At 35.8% G+C, this 16,838-nt stretch overlaps 1 protein-coding gene across 3 annotated transcripts in view; it reads right to left on the reverse strand.

Moving 5' to 3' along the window:
• Positions 1-16,838, reverse strand: part of HMCN1 (hemicentin 1) — a 470,876-nt gene that overhangs the window by 49,331 nt on the left and 404,707 nt on the right. For all 3 annotated transcript variants that reach the window (XM_060643679.3, XM_060643685.3, XM_060643687.2), the window contains 8 exons: positions 15,595-15,716; positions 15,232-15,396; positions 13,525-13,632; positions 12,731-12,868; positions 12,462-12,596; positions 8,894-9,163; positions 6,041-6,231; positions 1,801-2,014 (listed from right to left, as the gene is read on the reverse strand). In XM_060643679.3, coding sequence (XP_060499662.1) covers positions 1,801-2,014; positions 6,041-6,231; positions 8,894-9,163; positions 12,462-12,596; positions 12,731-12,868; positions 13,525-13,632; positions 15,232-15,396; positions 15,595-15,716 — 1,343 coding nt within the window. The remainder of the gene's footprint in view (positions 1-1,800; positions 2,015-6,040; positions 6,232-8,893; positions 9,164-12,461; positions 12,597-12,730; positions 12,869-13,524; positions 13,633-15,231; positions 15,397-15,594; positions 15,717-16,838) is intronic.

Below are 16,838 nucleotides of genomic sequence, written 5' to 3' on the forward strand. Positions count from 1 at the left end.
GGTCAGCAGTTGAACCAGAGATCTCATCATGACATTGGAGAAGAAAGCCTTTTCCACAGATTTATTCCTCTGAGCTATTGGCTAGGTCTATAGACACTTGTTTGAAGAATGAAAAAAACAGCAGAAGGAACAGGAAAAGAGAATGAAAACAAACATCCTTTAAAATTATTTTAGATTTAAAGTACCTTTTCATCTCAAAGCATTGCCTAAATCTGGCTCACCGTCTCTCCAGGTTTCAAAATCTTTCATTCAGACATATGACATTTTCCATTTCATTTATCTCACCACCACTTTTCCTCCCAAACACTTTATATCAAAACATGAAAATGTTTTCAGTTGTAATTCAACTGACTTGGCAGGTCAGAGGGGAAATCATGAAAAACATATGTTGGTTAGGTAATAATGACAACATGATTAAATTTGTGATAATTTAAACTTCTCCATAAATGGTGATGATATAAATATTTATGAAGGTAGTTATAATATTTGGAATAGAGTATAAGGTAAACATGCTAATCCTAAAACAACTGATACTAAATAAGATTCTGATTAGACCAGCCAATGTCTAATTATTTAGGTATGTTTACCTTGCATGCTTTCCCCCAAATTATTTCAAAAGATTTCATTCTGCTGAATATTAAGTGGAAAATTAAGCTTTAAAAATTTAAATAGCTAAATTAGTATTATACCGTCAGAAAACAGCACTGATTAGGTTGTGGGGTTTTTTTAAGTGATAAATTGCATTTATTTTTAAAAATAAATTTATTTAAGTTTTAAATATAATTTAGTGTCAAGTTAGTTAACATACAGTGCATACAGTGTGCTCTTGGCTTCGGGAGTAGATTCCCATGATTCATTGCTTACATATAACACCCAGTGCTCATCCCAACAAGTGCCCTCCTCAATGCCCATCACCCATTTTCTCCTTTCCCGCAGTACCCCCATCAACCCTCAGTTTGTTCTCTGTATTTAAGAGTCTTTTATGGTTTGCCTCCCTCTCTGTTTGAAACTATTTTTTTAGACTCTATTTTTCCTAAGTGAGGTATACTATTATTATTAAGGTAATATAGTTGATGAATTTCAGTCATTAAGATCAATCTTTTATAACAGAAAAACTCAAGCTTGTTATTTCTTTTCTAGCAAGACATTTATTAAATGCCAATAGTGCAGTATTTTAGAATTCAATTTTGGGAAATGACCACTTCTTATTACTGATGATGTCTTTGTGCTGATGACAAAGTCTAACAAATAAGGAAACACTTGTCCTCCCAGAGAGGAGTGCTCCGGGGTTCCAGGCACTACCTTAACATGTAGTGCACATAGTGACTAAAGGATTTCTGCATAGCTGATCTACATTATAAGAGAGGCTAACAGATGTTAATTCATACAGCAAGAAGCAGAGTTCTCCTCTGTAAAATTAGGTGAATCTTCAGCACTCTACCAGTGCCACCTTAATCCATTTATCAGTGATGAAGGAGGTCCAGTGAGGGCAAATTTAGGTACCTGTGTATACCATATTGTCTTCTCAGGGAGGAAGGAGATTATTTTTAGGTAAAAACATCTACTAATATTCTAAAATATATGGTCCTGTGATTACCTTATCCTTTCAAAAGAATGAAAAAAGAACATATATACTGGGTATAGGATAAAATCCAGGCAAAGGTACATATTTTGCAGAACTTAAAGCAATCAATTTTTCATGTAACTTTTCAATCAATTCCCACAGCTAAAGGAAATGGAGATTGCTTCAGAGTTCTTTATGGGTGCATTTATTTACTTCTTAAGAATTAAATTACCAACCTGGGATAATATTGTTATTGAAGGTCCATGTTAACTTGGGCAATGGAATCCCAGTGGCTTTACAGCTTAATCGTAGCTGTTCTCCTTTATTTAAAGACACATCTCCAGGAAGTTCAGTAAAAGTGGGGAGAACGTGCACCGTCACACTGACCATGTGTGTATCTTCACCTGCAGCATTGTTAGCAACACAGGTATAGGTGCCAGAATCCTCCGGCTTAAATAAAGAAAAATCATAGTGTTTAAGATTACATAATCTTACATCATATTACATAAAGGACATAAAATTGCATAGCTTGGTTCCCAAAGGAGCACTCTTATTTAAAGGCAGTTTAAATTTCCATCTTGTAGTCTGAACCATCTGGCTAGCTTTTGCACAACATAATTTAAAATGTGTAAGAGTTTAAACAAAAGCCCATACCTTACAGAACTACAGCATTTTACAGTAATAAGATCTCAGAAGACTGTACAAAAGTTCTAAAGTTTACTAAACATCAAGAGTACTGACACTCCGCAAACTACAGATAAAGAACAAATAATTTCATTCTTTCTTTTTTAATATAATTTATTGTCAAGTCGGCTAACATATAGTATATACAGTGTGCTCTTGGTTTTAGGGGTAGATTCCTGTGATTCATCACTTATATACAACACCTAGTGCTCATCCCAGTAAGTGCCCTCCTCAATGTCCATCACCCAGAACAAATAATTTCAAAGGCTGGTAGCATCTTGACAGCATAGCTGCTCTCTTGGTAATGTGGCACCAAAGACCCCCAAAATTATCACAGGAAATAGAAGTTTCACTTGCTAAATCCACCGGCTGGTCTTGGCACTCATCTTACTAGATGTCCTGGCAACATCTGACACAATTTTGACCCCCTTTTCTTCTAAACCATGTCCTCACTTGGCTACCAGGCTACCCTGTTCTCCTAGTTTCCTTCCCACCTCACTGGTGGCTCCATTTTCAGCTCCTTTTCATGGCTTTCCTTTAACATTAATGTTGTTATGTTGGTATGTGGGAGAGCTCAGTCTGGTCCTCCTTTCTTATTTGCACTTGGTTCCTTAGTGCATCCAGTCTCATGGTTTTAAGTGCCACCCATATGCTGATGTATACGAGTATTTGCAGCCCACGTCTTTCTTCCAAAGTCCAATTACACTGAAGTTCCCATTTCACCTCTCTGCTTGTATGTCCCAAAGGCATCTCAAAGTCATGTCCGAAACTGGACTCCCAATTTCCCTTTTACCATCCTGTTTCACCTGTAGCCTTTCACCATCTCAGCTGATGGCTATTTTGTCCTTCCAGTTGCTAATGCCTTTTGTTCTCAGACATTTGAGTCACTTGTACTCTTCTTTTTCACACTCTACTCGCAATCTACCTAGGATATCCTAGAATATATGCAGAATCCAACCACTTCCCACCTCTTGTAGGCTAACAGAATTTCTCATCTGAGTCTAAACCATCTCATCTGACTCCAAACCATCTTCCCAACAGGTGTTTCTGCTTCCACTCTTGCCTCCCTACCGTGTATTCTTATTATAGTCGCCAATGTAGTATTGCAAAAACATGAGGCATTTAATAACATTGCTCTCAGTCTCAAAACCTGCAATGGATTCTACTTTATTCAAAGTAAAACACAAAATTGTTATAATCTACGAGACACTATATTATCTGGCCTCCATTTTTTTTTTTTCATATCTTTCTTCTTTTGTTCTTCTTTGCTTTTACTGGTCTCCTGTTCCTCCAATGTATCAGGCATGTTCCCACCTTATGTTTCTTCCAGATATTTGAGGGAGGAACATCCCAGTTTTATCTGCTTGTGATGCTCTTCCCCCAGATATTGGCTTGGCTAACTCACTTCAAGTTTTTTCAAATGTTCCCTTCCCAAAGGAGATTCACTCTGACTCTCCTATTTAAAACTATAACTAGTACCCCTCCAAACTCTGATCCCTTATACCTTGTTCTTCTATTTTTCATAATACTTATTTTCTTCTATGTATATTGTTTATTATTTTAATTGTCTATCTCCCTTCTCTAGACATAAACTGCATGAAGGCAAGGATCTTTTAGTCTTTTGTTTCCTGATGTATTACCAGTGCCTAAACAGAGAAGCTATTCAGTAAATATTTGTCGAATTAATGATTGAATGCTTCTGAGTGCATTAAGGCCCATGGTAGACTTTTTCCTTATCTTTTAAAACGTTTAAGAGGGGCACTCTGGTGGCTCCGTCGGTTAAGTGCCCCACTCTTGATTTCAGCTAAGGTCATGATCTCATGGTTCGTGAGATCGAGCCCTTTGTTGGGCTCTGCACTGACAGCACAGAGCCTGCTTCGGATTCTGCCTCCCTCTCTCTCTCTGCTTGGAATTCTCTCTCTGCCCTTCTCCCACTTGCACGTACATGTGTGCACTCAAAAATAAACATTTAAAAATATTAAAAAAATTTTTTAATGTTAATTTATTTTTGAAAGAGAGAGACAGAGTGCGAGTAGGGGAGGGGCAGAGAGAGAGAGGGAGACATAGACTCTGAAGCAGGCTCCAGACTCTGAGCTGTCAGTACAGAGCTCGACGCAGGGCTCAAACCCACCAACCGTGAGATCATGACCTGAGCTGAAGTCAGACGCTTAACCAACTGAGCCATCCAGGCGCCCCTGAAAATATTTTTAAAATATTTAAGGGTATATATTGTTTTGCACTGAAACATTAAAGAATTGATTGGAAATGTAGCATAAAAACTGTAATCACTAACTGTAGGTACAATCTAAATTTGGTTGGCTGCATACTGTTGTTTTTTTTTAAAGGGCAAACTGGAATAAGTCATATTCCCTGTAAAAGTCTTTCCACCTCCATATCATTTAACTGTCCTTAAATTCCCAGGTTATGACAAGTTTAAAATCAAGGAATTTATAAAAGTGAAGCACTTAAAAATCGAGTGTACATACTATTCACAAATAGATTTCTAGTTATTATTTGTGTCTTTCATCTGGTATTTAGAAACTACCTTATTGTTATTTTTTTTAACATGTCTGAGTCATTATCCCACTAAAAGTCTAAACTTTTCTTTCTCATTTAATTCCTTCAGGTCTATAAATGCAATTGAAGGCCCAAATTCAACATTCTTGAGCTTAGAGGTAATCCCCATTAAAGATATTCACTAGTTTACATTAACAAATTTATCCTTATTTTATTAATTCTAAAATTCACATTTTTAACTCTTAATACCTCAGAAGCTAGGGTATTAAAAATACATAAAAATTGATGATCTTCTCTAGTTTATTTAACTGAATTTTTTTCTTTCTTAGTGGTACATAAAATAATGGTACATCTTGTAATAATGGAAATTTAAATCTGAATAAATACAACTTTTGCTGGCACATGTGGTTGAGTTAGGACTTAGTGACACAGCCTATTACTGGGATTATTTATGTGGTAATCCCAGGAGTCTGAGTAATGGTTGAAATTATACTATAAAGTTAATGTGATCAATTTTGTCATTTTAATCTGTTCAAATTTAATTCCACAAAGATTTTATAATGGGGCTTAGGCATTTTGAAAGGTAATGAATAGGAATAAAAAGGTATATACAGAAGCTCTGAAAATGATTCACATTTGTTTCGTATTTGGTGCCAAGTATTGATACTCTCAAACCACACAGTAAATGTTTTAAAAAGTCATGTAGTATGCATATATACAGAATATTCTTCCAGTGGGCTACCACTGTAAAACTAAGATACTTCTCATAGCTACTATTCTGTAGACTGGCTAAGTGCCACCTAACAATATTCAAACATCTCAGCTTGCATAGATGGATCTCTAAGACTTTAGTTTCCTTGTCAATGATAAGAAAGGGTTATTGAAAATCCTGAAAAGAACAGAAAAACTACTTTTTATTATTTGCTTAATAACACATCAGACATTCTTACATCTCTGTTCTTCTAATCATTCCCATTCATGGTTACAAACACAGAATATAACAGAGGCACTTAGAATTTTTCCTGATAAATAGATTTCCACAAAAATAAAACCATTTTAGAAGGAGGTCATTTATGAGTTCCTACTATCTGTTAAATATTATTCTTAAACCTGGGCCACAAAATGAAACATGCATAAAATTCAGTTTTTGGCCTGAATATGTAAGAGTATTTTTCTTTTGTTATTAAAGAGTATATTTCCAAGCTAAGCTACGAAAAGAAAAAAGGTGAATTACTAATCTGGTTTAATGTATCCATTCACATCTATTAAACTTACCACAACATTTTCCAGAATAAGTTCTCCATAGGGCTCAAGAGTATACTTTCCTAATAAGTTAGTTAAACGAACATCGTCTTTTTTCCAGTTGATTGCTGGTGTGGGGATTCCATCAGCCACGCAAGGAAGAATGGCTTCTGAATTCTCATTGACCGTATAGTGTACTTCTGTGCTTCGGATTCTAGGTGGTACTATGAAGAGTTTAAAAAAGATAGTCATTCATGATGTCGAATTCAACAGTATCCTCATTCACACTGAAAATCAGCACACAAAAGACTCTTTTGGGGATCATTTTGCCGCCAAGTAGTAAAATAAAGTCTATTAAGACATTGATTTGTTTGTTATCATGAAAGATGCCTATAGCAAAAACTTTAAGGGATTTGAATTTGTTGAATATATTCGAAATCAGTTTCTGAACAAGTGACATAGAACTAGATTAGGAATCTTTAGCTTTTATTTGGCTTCTGAAGTTTTTCTTAAGTTTCTTATTCTTATTGCAGTGAAGTAAAACAAACAAACTAGAGCAACAAAACCTCAAAATGCATCCATGATTGGATAATTACTGGATTTGTATCACAGACATATCGTGAGAACACACTAATAAAAGTCACCAGTTGAAAACACCATAAAACACTCCCCCCATATTGAATGTCACGAAGTGCTACAGAAAAAAAATTTATTGCAGTATTTCACATGTGTTTCAACAATTGCAAGTAAACCCAGGTCAAAACAATTCAGCTTTTATACTGTCACAGAGGAAATTTTTATAGTGATTTCAGAATTCTGTGCAAATACTTCCTATTCCTCAAATTACTTTGAACTGGAATTTAGGCAATACAGAAAGATCAATTGACTATTTTGTGTACTAACAAATACCTTAGGGGACTTGGAACTATGACATTTACTTCTAAAGAAAAGGCTTTAAAAGTATGTGGATCCTGAGAAACTTAACAGGAACCCATGGGGGAGGGGAAGGAAAAAAAAAAAAAAAAAGAGGTTAGAGTGGGAGAGAGCCAAAGCATAAGAGACTCTTAAAAAATGAGAACAAACTCAGGGCTGATGGGGGGGTGGAGGGGGGATGGGTGATGAGTATCGAAGAAGGCATATTTTGGGATGAGCACTGGGTGTTGTATGGAAACCAATTTGACAATAAATTTCATATATTTAAAAATAAATAAATAAAAGCATTAAGAATACTTGGCTTTAAAAAGTAAAAATACACCCCCCGAATGAATTTTGGAATTATTCCAACATATCAGAAATAGATTAATTTTAATGGCATTTTAAAAAGTGACAGGACAAAAGTTGTATTCAGCAAAAATTATTTTTTGATTATATGAGTAAATATATAAATCTTATATGAATGATTATATGCACAAACATAGATAATAGGGAAAACAAAAATGCATTTTGCTGAATGGAACATCGTAAATATTCGATTCATTTTTAATTAATTTATACTGTATTTTTATTAGCTCCTTTATCCTGGTTTCCTAGGGGTTGATATTTCAAGTTTGCTTGTGGTTACAAAGTTGCAACATTAGTATATTTACTTCAATTCATTCTTTTTCAAAATGAAAATGTTAAGGCTATGATTTTATATTTGATTTTAACCCTGGCCTACACACCATACATTTTGATATATAGACTCCTTATGTTTATTATTTTCTAAATAATATGAAAATAAAAACATATTCTTTGACCTGCTTGTTAACTGGAATGGTATTTTAAATTTGCCTGGGGTTGAGGTTTTGGCATTAAAAGATTTTTACATGTTTCTATCTTTATTGCATTGTGGGCAGGAATTGTGGCCTTATTTTTAAATCATATTAATGACTGTTTTATTGTTTAGTATATAGTCAATTTTGGTAAATTTTCTACAAATATTTAAGAAGGAGAACTATTATTTATTTGAAGCTAAAGAACTAATGTGTGTTGATTAGTTCAGTTATATTAACTGAAAGCAGGTATAAACCAGGGGGAGTATTTAGAAAACTCAGAAATGCTGATTTAAAAATTGCGGCTATTATTTATTTATTTATTCAATTAAAAATGTGTCTATTTGAAATCACTACTTTAATGCTGAAGTTGTAGAAAATTCAAATACACCTGAAAGATAAAAAACAGCTTTCACAAATTTTTTTTAAAAAAGAAAAAAGCAGAAACTCACCATTATAAGAATTACCTCTAAAAACAGCAGTTGAAAAGAGTTTGTTTCCTAACATTGATATCAATAGGTGGTCTATCTTTAGTTTAAAATACATTAACAACTAAAATATTTCAATGCTGATCCTTAGATATTTTGTTAGTTGTCTGAATACAAAGAAAGATTTTTTTTCTATTATAAAAATATACTTGTAAATATTTTGCTACTTTAAAATAATGAATCAAATAGATTTCCAACTCTCATTAGGTTCATACTATATTTATAATGTATCTCACGTGGTGGTTAGTTTTGAGTCAATATCATTTGCAACTTGAGAAGTAAAGCAGAATAATCACAAAACACAAATGGATCCCATAAATAGGATCAGTAGCCAAAGTATAAATCCCAATAAGCATAAGATGAGGGGATTACTGGCAACACATTAATTATTTTGGCTATCTTAAGGAAATCTTTCTCACACACATATAATCACAGCTTTTCTTTTGCCCACACAAATAACCAGAGCCTACATATTAGAAAGGTAAGTGTACCTACACAACCACACACACACACACACACACACACACACACACACCACTTTGGATTACGGGTTTTGCATGGCTTTGACTTTCACCCTATCTTTTCTTGGTGGTCTTTTCTCTTTGCCACGGCAATGTAGCAGATTGAAATAATGTCAAACAACCTACCATGGACAGTGAGCTTGGCGCTCGTGCTGCTTGATCCTGCCACGTTAGCTGCCATGCACGTGTACTGGCCAGCATCATCAGGCTGAGCAAATGCTATCTGCAGGGCCCCAGAGCTGAGGATGCGTTGGCGGACTGATTCCATAACTGCATGCCCATCTTTATGCCAGGTAATATCAGGTGGTGGGAGGCCATCTGCCTCACATGGTAGGGAGATGGGTTTATCCACAGCAGTGGTATATTCCTTTGGATGAGGGCTAATGACGGGAGGAACTAAAAGATACAAAGTTTATCTTAAAAGCATACACTAGGGTATTACTCCAGCAAAGTGAAGTCACACTGAAAAGAAACAAAATCCCGACTTTACCGTATTATCATTGAAGGATCACTACACTGTTTTCATTGGCAAAGAAAATTCTTTGAGCCACTTTCAGAAAATTATTCTCTACATAGTTAATAAATGTAAATGATAAGCAATTTTAAATGAGGGCATAACTATATGTTCCTGATACTACATGCCTAGAAAATAGAAAATTTAGGTTGTGTCAACAGAGGCATTTTCTTTTAACATACTGTATTATGTGATTCACTTCAGCTATCTAAACTTTCAGAATAGACCCCTTCAAGGTTTAAAAATCATTCCACTGCTGAGAGATACTTTTACTCAAATATTTCCTACAGTGGTTAGTGTCTCAAATACAGTGGCCACATTTAACAAAGTACTGTTTGAATGACTGAATAAATAAATGAATAGATCATGGAAAAGAATTATACAGATAAAACTATTCCCACTTTTTCAGAAAGCTATGGAAGAGCTTATGATAAGGAATTCTCTTCCTAGTGATTAGAGTAGGTTGATTACCATTTAGGGATTGGCCTGGATCTTTTGTTGAGCCTCAAAGAAATATTAAATAATTGTGAGAGAGCAATCAAACACAAAGGAGGAAAAACTAGTCACAAGTACACAGGAGAGAAAGGAGAGGATGACCCACCCGTGTCACTGAAAGTCCAGAGAAGTGACAAAGTGCCGAGGACAATGACAGTAAAAATATCCTTTTAAGCATGTGCAGACAAAACCCACAAACAACAAAAACTACTACCCATTCAAGAAAGTTGAAGAGAGAAGCAAAGCCAACAGTATTCACTGTTACCATATTCAGAATGTGTAGTGGAATCACAAATGAGATCTCAGAGATCCACTGATCCAAGCAACACTCTGTGCATGGCAAGTCCCGGAGACCTAGAACTATCTGCTGTATCTCCAGAGGATATGGAGATGTGGTCAACCACACAGAGAACAAATTTTAAGATACACTACTGGTGGTGAGTAAAATAAAATCAGCAAGTTGTGAAAAAATACAAATAACCATATTAAAATCATTATTTGGTTGGGCTTGTATTTGCTATTATATACTGTTTCTGCAAGAAGAGAGATTTGGTTCAGAATTTTCATGCCTCTAAAGCATGCAGTTATTTCTGGTTGCTTTTGAAATGTTGAAATGCTATTAATCACCTACTGTGTTTCTTTGTCCCATAACTGCTCAGATTTTAATCAATTTTAATCAATTAGTGAAGGAAAAAAACCCTCCTATATGGAACTGTTCTTTCCATGATCTCCATGTTGCCAAAACCAATGAATATTTATTGGTCCTTATCCCAACTGACCTCTCACTCACATTCAACAAATTGTCCACTCCCTTCTTGAAATGATCTCCTCTCCTAGTTTTCATACGGCTTTCCTCCAACATCTCTGCCTGCACCTTTGTATTCTTTTCTAGCATCCTCTCTTTCCTCAGACTGTTTCTTAAACAATGCACAGTACTGGGTCTTTGTTTTTAGTTCTTTTCGGTCCAAATTCCGATCCAGTCTTGTGGGCTGAAATACACTGATTACTTCCAAATTTATATCTTATACTATACTTCTCGAGCTCTGGATCCATAAATATTCAATTCCATTTGATATCTCCACTTGGATTTCTAATAGTTTCCCACCTCTAACAGGATCAATCAGGAATCATGTCTTCCTTCCTCTAAAACATTTTCCTCCCCTTGCACCTCCCCATGGCACTATCATCCACTCACTAGCTCAAGCCCAAAGTCCAGGAAACATCATTAATTCTTCTCTTTTCCTAACCTCCAAAATCTGATTCATCAGCCATTCTGGCAGTTACATCTCCAAAAGTATCTTATCCATCACTTTTTTCATTTACCCCTGCAATTTACAGAGCCGCTCCCACTCCCAGCCTGTAACACGGTGCTTGGAGGACCCAAAGAGTTCCTCCAGCTCTAGCCTTGCCCCTTCTCTAAACCAATACCTACACGACATCAAAAGAGATCTTCCTAAAGCCAGATAAGCAACATGGTTAAACCCTTAGAAGGCTTCCCACTGCATAGAGAAGAAAGTACAACCTTTGTGTGGTCCCTCTGACCTTCCATGCATTGGCCCGCCTTCTTTTCGGACTTCCTTTCCATTTTGCCAGCCTTCTCCTTCTTCACCGCTCTCCACCACACTGGCATGCTTCTTTTCTTACTCTTTCCTCCTTTGGGGCCATTGCACATGCTGCCCTCTCTCCTGGGGACACTCTGCCACTTTTGCACGGCTCATCCTAGCTCATCATTCAGGTCTCAGCTTAAATGGTACCCCTTCAGAGAAGGCTGCTTCTTAAAGCCCACTTTAGCCACTAAGGTAAGGTGGTCCCTACGTTTCCCCATGATTCCATCTCAGCCTTTTTTTTTTCTGCTTAACACGTTAGAACTTATAATTATTTCATTTATTTGGTAGTTTAGTTTTTTTCCCTTTTCCACACTATAAAGGAAGCATCATGTCTGTAATGTTTAATGTATTTCCACTTATTATTCCAATAAATATTTATTGAGAAAATGTTGAAAAATATAAAGAAATTAGATTTATGATGTGCAGTTAGGTGAGCTTTACTGTAGTCATTAATTCATCATAGGAAAATCATACTATAAGGAAATTCAAAATCAGCTAATGCAAATTCAGTAGCTCAGAACCTGCCTCCAGGTGTCTTCTTCACTCACAAAAACAATGTATGCAAATATGAATATTGTGTTCAGAAAATAACAGTTAAATGTGAAAAAAAACCCTGCTTTGTCTACAGAATAATTTTTGCCTGTCAAATTGCTTAACTGTAATTATGATTTTTTTGTTTCATGATTTTTTATTTATGACTTGAAAAATTATGATTTGTTTTTGGAGTGGGTATTACAATGTAGTGTTTCATAATGTACCCAATGCAGTATTTTGGAGAATGGTTTTAAAAATCACTTTAATTATGTGCCACAATGAAATAGAGTACCACATGGAAGTTTGTAGAAGTCCAAAATTACTCTGAGATGCCTCAGTTTTCTTACACAAACAATGACCCTCCCCCCAAATCCCCAAACATTAACTTTTCTCCTTCATAAGAGTGATAGAAAAACGCATTGTATAATGTAAACTCAGAATGTTGACAACTATGGCAGCATCATTATTTTAGATAAATGAAATGTGGCATCCATCGTTACAAGCATCTTTGCAATGAAGACATAGAGATGAATTATTTAGGTACCTTGAACATTTAATTTGATTTTGCCTAAGGCTGTACCAGCTGGATTCTGAGCCACACACATGTAAGTGCCAGCATCTTCTCTGACGGCTCTGGAGATCTGCAAGCCGCCACTAGGGAGAACTGCATGACTTTTGCCTGCATTGCAATTGTGAAAGCAGGGTAAAAATAATTTTTATTAAAAATTCTTTTCATTAAAAGATAATACTGACTTCTGAATTATAAAACACTGTTTTTTTTGTGATTTTCTTGATATAAACACTGGTAGGTACCTGAAGCGATGACATTGATGCCTTCTTTTTGCCAAGTAATGAAAGGACTGGGTGTCCCTGTTGCCTCACATGGTAATAAAATTGGATTGTTTACAATGACGTCTAGTTCACTTGGCTGAGGCTGAATGACTGGAGGCTCTGTAAGAACCAATCAACAGAGAAAGCAATGGCACCAGTTAGTGGCAGGAACATCTAAAGTAGCCATGGGTTAAACATGCCCAGATTCATATTTCCAAATTTTTAGTGATCTGCTTGTGCTAGGGAGAAGAAAATATTGACCGTATTACATTTTTTTGAGTCTTGCAACTGTAGGCAGTTTCCATTAGAAGACTAGAAGCAGGGGTGCCTGGGTGGCTCAGTTGGTTGAGCCAGGTCATGATCTCAGGTAATTATCTCATGGTTTGTGTTTGAGCCCCACATCGGGCTCTCTGCTGTCAGTATGGAGACTGCTTCAGATCCCCTGTTCCCTCCCTCTCTGCACCTCCCCACTTGCTCTCACTCTCTCTGTCTCTTTTAAAAATAAAAAAAACATTAAAAAACAAAAAGACTAGAAGCAGGAATAGATTACAGCAATTCAAGAAAAAAATAACATAGGGGTTGTTTTGTGTGGTTTGTCATCTGTAGGTTTTGTGTTTTTTTTTTTTTTTTTAGTCTTTTGACTAGTACCTATCAATCTTTCATATTCCCAAGATATTACCAGGTTTCATAACTCTAGAGAGTACATCCATCCCTTCAAGAATAAACATGACTTGAAGAAAAAACAACAAGCTTTTAATGAAAAGTAACCTTCATACCGTGGACACGAAGGGTCACGTGTCGATGTGCAGAACCAGCTGCATTCCTGGCAACACAAGTGTATCTTCCAGCATGGTTGAACTGAGTGGCAGACATTTCAATTGCTCCTAAAAAGAAAAAAAAGTTTTTATGCACAGTGTGTCCGTTTTTTCTGCAACCATTTTTCTGGTTCAATAAACTAGGTTTCTCTGATTTAGTGTTTTTGTCCCTATAGCACAGTGGTGCTTGGCTTATATGCATACTTGCATCCCCTGAAGTGCCTAACACAGTGCCTTTTGGTTATTATTAATGACTTCATTTAGGCAAAATTTACAACCATAAAATTCACCCAATTAAATGTACACTTCAATGATTTTTAGCTTAATTACAGCTACATGGCACAACTATCATAATCTAATTTTTAGAACATTCCTATTACCCTAAAAAGAAATCTCATCCTATTTACAGTCACGTCTCACTCCCAACCCCAGCCCCAGGCAATCGATAATCTCTTCACATTCTCCGTATATTTGCCCTTTCCGAACATTTCATGCATTTGCAATCATACAGATGGCTTGAGTCCGATTACCTTTGCTGTGAGCAGAGTTTGTGAGTTTCATCTGTTGTAGCATGTGCCAATTTTTGCCCTATTTTTTTTGCTCTATTTTATTGATAAATAGAATTTCATTGTGTGGATTATCCATATTTTGTTTATTCATTCACCAGTTGGTGGACATTTGGATTGTTTCTCCTTTGTGTACTGTGCATAATGCTGTATGAACATTTGCATACAAGTCTTTGTGTGGACATATGTTTTCATTTCCTAGGAATGGAGCTGCTGGGTCACATGGTAACTCTGTTTAATATTTTGAGAAAGTTCCAAACTGTTCTCTTAACACAATACCTTGTGCTGAAGGGTACTTCATTTCTATTTTATAATTTTAATTGCTACCAATCTATATAGGTTTCTGAGACAGCCAAAATACTTTGCTTTAAAAGCCAAGTTCTACTCCGCGAATGATCTTCCATTATTTCCCTTCTATTGAGAAAATAAATTCCCTTAGAATAATATGCACAGATGCATAAACCCCAGGATGTTAGTTGCTACTTTAGTTTATCTCTAATGCACCCTCCCAACTTAGGGGATCAGCTTTCAGAAACACCAGTGTGAATTACCTATATTTTCATTGAGGTGAATTTTTTTTTCTCTTTCAATACATAAACTTTATAAATGATGGCTGCTACCACTCTCAAAAATTACCCATCCTAGCACTTATCACCCAACCTTCCCTACCTACTCAATTATAAAAACCTTGAAAACAAGAACCCTCTTAGTTTTATAACCTCAGAAACTCGGTGGAGTCTCTAACTTATTTTAGGCATTAAATGTTTGTTAAATGAATGGAGATTCTTTTTGGCCAATGGAGGGAGTATTGCTCACTCAAAAGCAACCCATGAACTTGTAAAACCTTAGCATCAGTAAATATGGATATAAAATTCCAATGATCATGATTATATTCAGTTATTGTTATTTTGTTTCCAGATTTTTTTTCTCTCCTGTTCTCTAATTCCCCTTCCCACTCTAACTGCCTTTCCCCCCAGGTGCCTAAGTCTAGGAATGAAAATGTATTTTATTCTTTTATTTGGGTACCAAAAAAAGGCCAGGTGAAGCCATCTATTCATGATTAATCTAATCATAGACGTGTAATCACTGAACTTGGCCTTACCTGATGACAGAATTCTATAACCGTCTCCCCTGGGAAGTAGTCTTATCCCATTTTTTGTCCAGTGGATTGAGGGAAATGGAACTCCCGAAGCAGTGCAAGTAATCACCGTTGGGGCGTGTTTGGTTACCAGGAAGTCTGTAGGCTCATCAGCTATGGAAGGTGGAACTAAAACAACAATAACAAGAAGAAGAAAGTACACATTTGCAACTCTTCCAGATTTCCAAACTCTTATCATACATCTTTCTTTTCCTACACTGAAAGTGAATGTTAGGTAAGTGGAAAAAGAAGCCCTGTTGTAAGGTAGTGGAATGATGAAATGTGTGATGATAGTAAGTATCAATCCATACAGGAAGCCAGTTCTACCTTGGACAGTGAGATCCACAGTTCTTTTATCCTCTCCGGCATCATTTGTCACAGTGCACTCATAGGTTGCAGTGTCATCCACAGAAGGGGAAATAATTACTAGTGAACCTGAAGAAAGGAGCCTAGAAGAAATATTTCAAAGAAATGATGTACTATATATCATTTTTCATAAATGTTGGTTCAACATGGTAGCATGTTGTGAATTGAGGGAAATGGAATTCTTTCCTCATGTTAAAATGAGGAGTCTCTCTGATACTTCATATATCAGACTTTTTTATATGGACAATGGGTTAACAGAGCCCTAACCTTGAGATTTATGGGAAGCAGCTGGGTGGATTGTTCAAAGGGGGCATCCTGCATTTTCTGAATGCTTCTATCATGATCAACCATGCTCTTCTAAGTGAAATACAGTAAAATGGGCACACTGATGATAGCTATTGTTGATTGAGCATTGGATACATTCTGGCACCATCTCAACTGTTTCATATAAACTATCTCTAAATTTCACAATAGCTTTGTAGATTGGTACTTGATTATGTCCATTGATGGACAGGTAATTACAACTCTGTCTGTCTTGCATGTTTCCCTCCTTCACATGTCTCCTTACATGTGCTGGACATCTTAGAGATGCATAGTACATACATCAATAAGTCCTTTTCCTAATGTCTAATCAATTAAAAACTAAAGTGATCTAGATCATTTCAAATATTTAAGAGCTTTAATAAATATACATATATTATTCTAAGTAAATCTAAATAAAATATCTACTTTCTTACTGCAAAGTGTGTGCTGATGGAATAAAAATGATTTGATTTAATGGGAATACATTTGACATGCTTTTTTATTCAATGTATTGTATATTTTCCATATAGTGTATATCTTCAAGTCACTAGACTCCCGCTACCCAAAGAATAAAAGGGTGAGAAAGAGAGAGAAACAACAGAATTCCAAGTGAAACACTCCTGTTTTCATATTTCCTGATTATCAGAATTATTGTCAAAGTAGACCTATGAGAACATTTGGCAAATCCTTTGACGAGGTATCTATCCATTAACTTAATTGAGATACAATAAATGATGCTCATCTTAAATATCAGAAATTCCTAGTGATTTAGAGGTTAGCTTTTAAAAACCATACACTGTCATATTATGAGCTACTGGAAGTAAAGCTGGGAGAATGCAAAAAATTGGAGAAAATGGTCTATTCCCTCATGCTATCAAATACCTAAGGTGTATTTCAAGGTT

This window comes from Panthera onca, chromosome F1 (genome assembly GCF_046562875.1).
Source record: "Panthera onca isolate mPanOnc1 chromosome F1, mPanOnc1 haplotype 2, whole genome shotgun sequence".
In the NCBI taxonomy this organism is placed as follows: Eukaryota; Metazoa; Chordata; class Mammalia; order Carnivora; family Felidae; genus Panthera; species Panthera onca.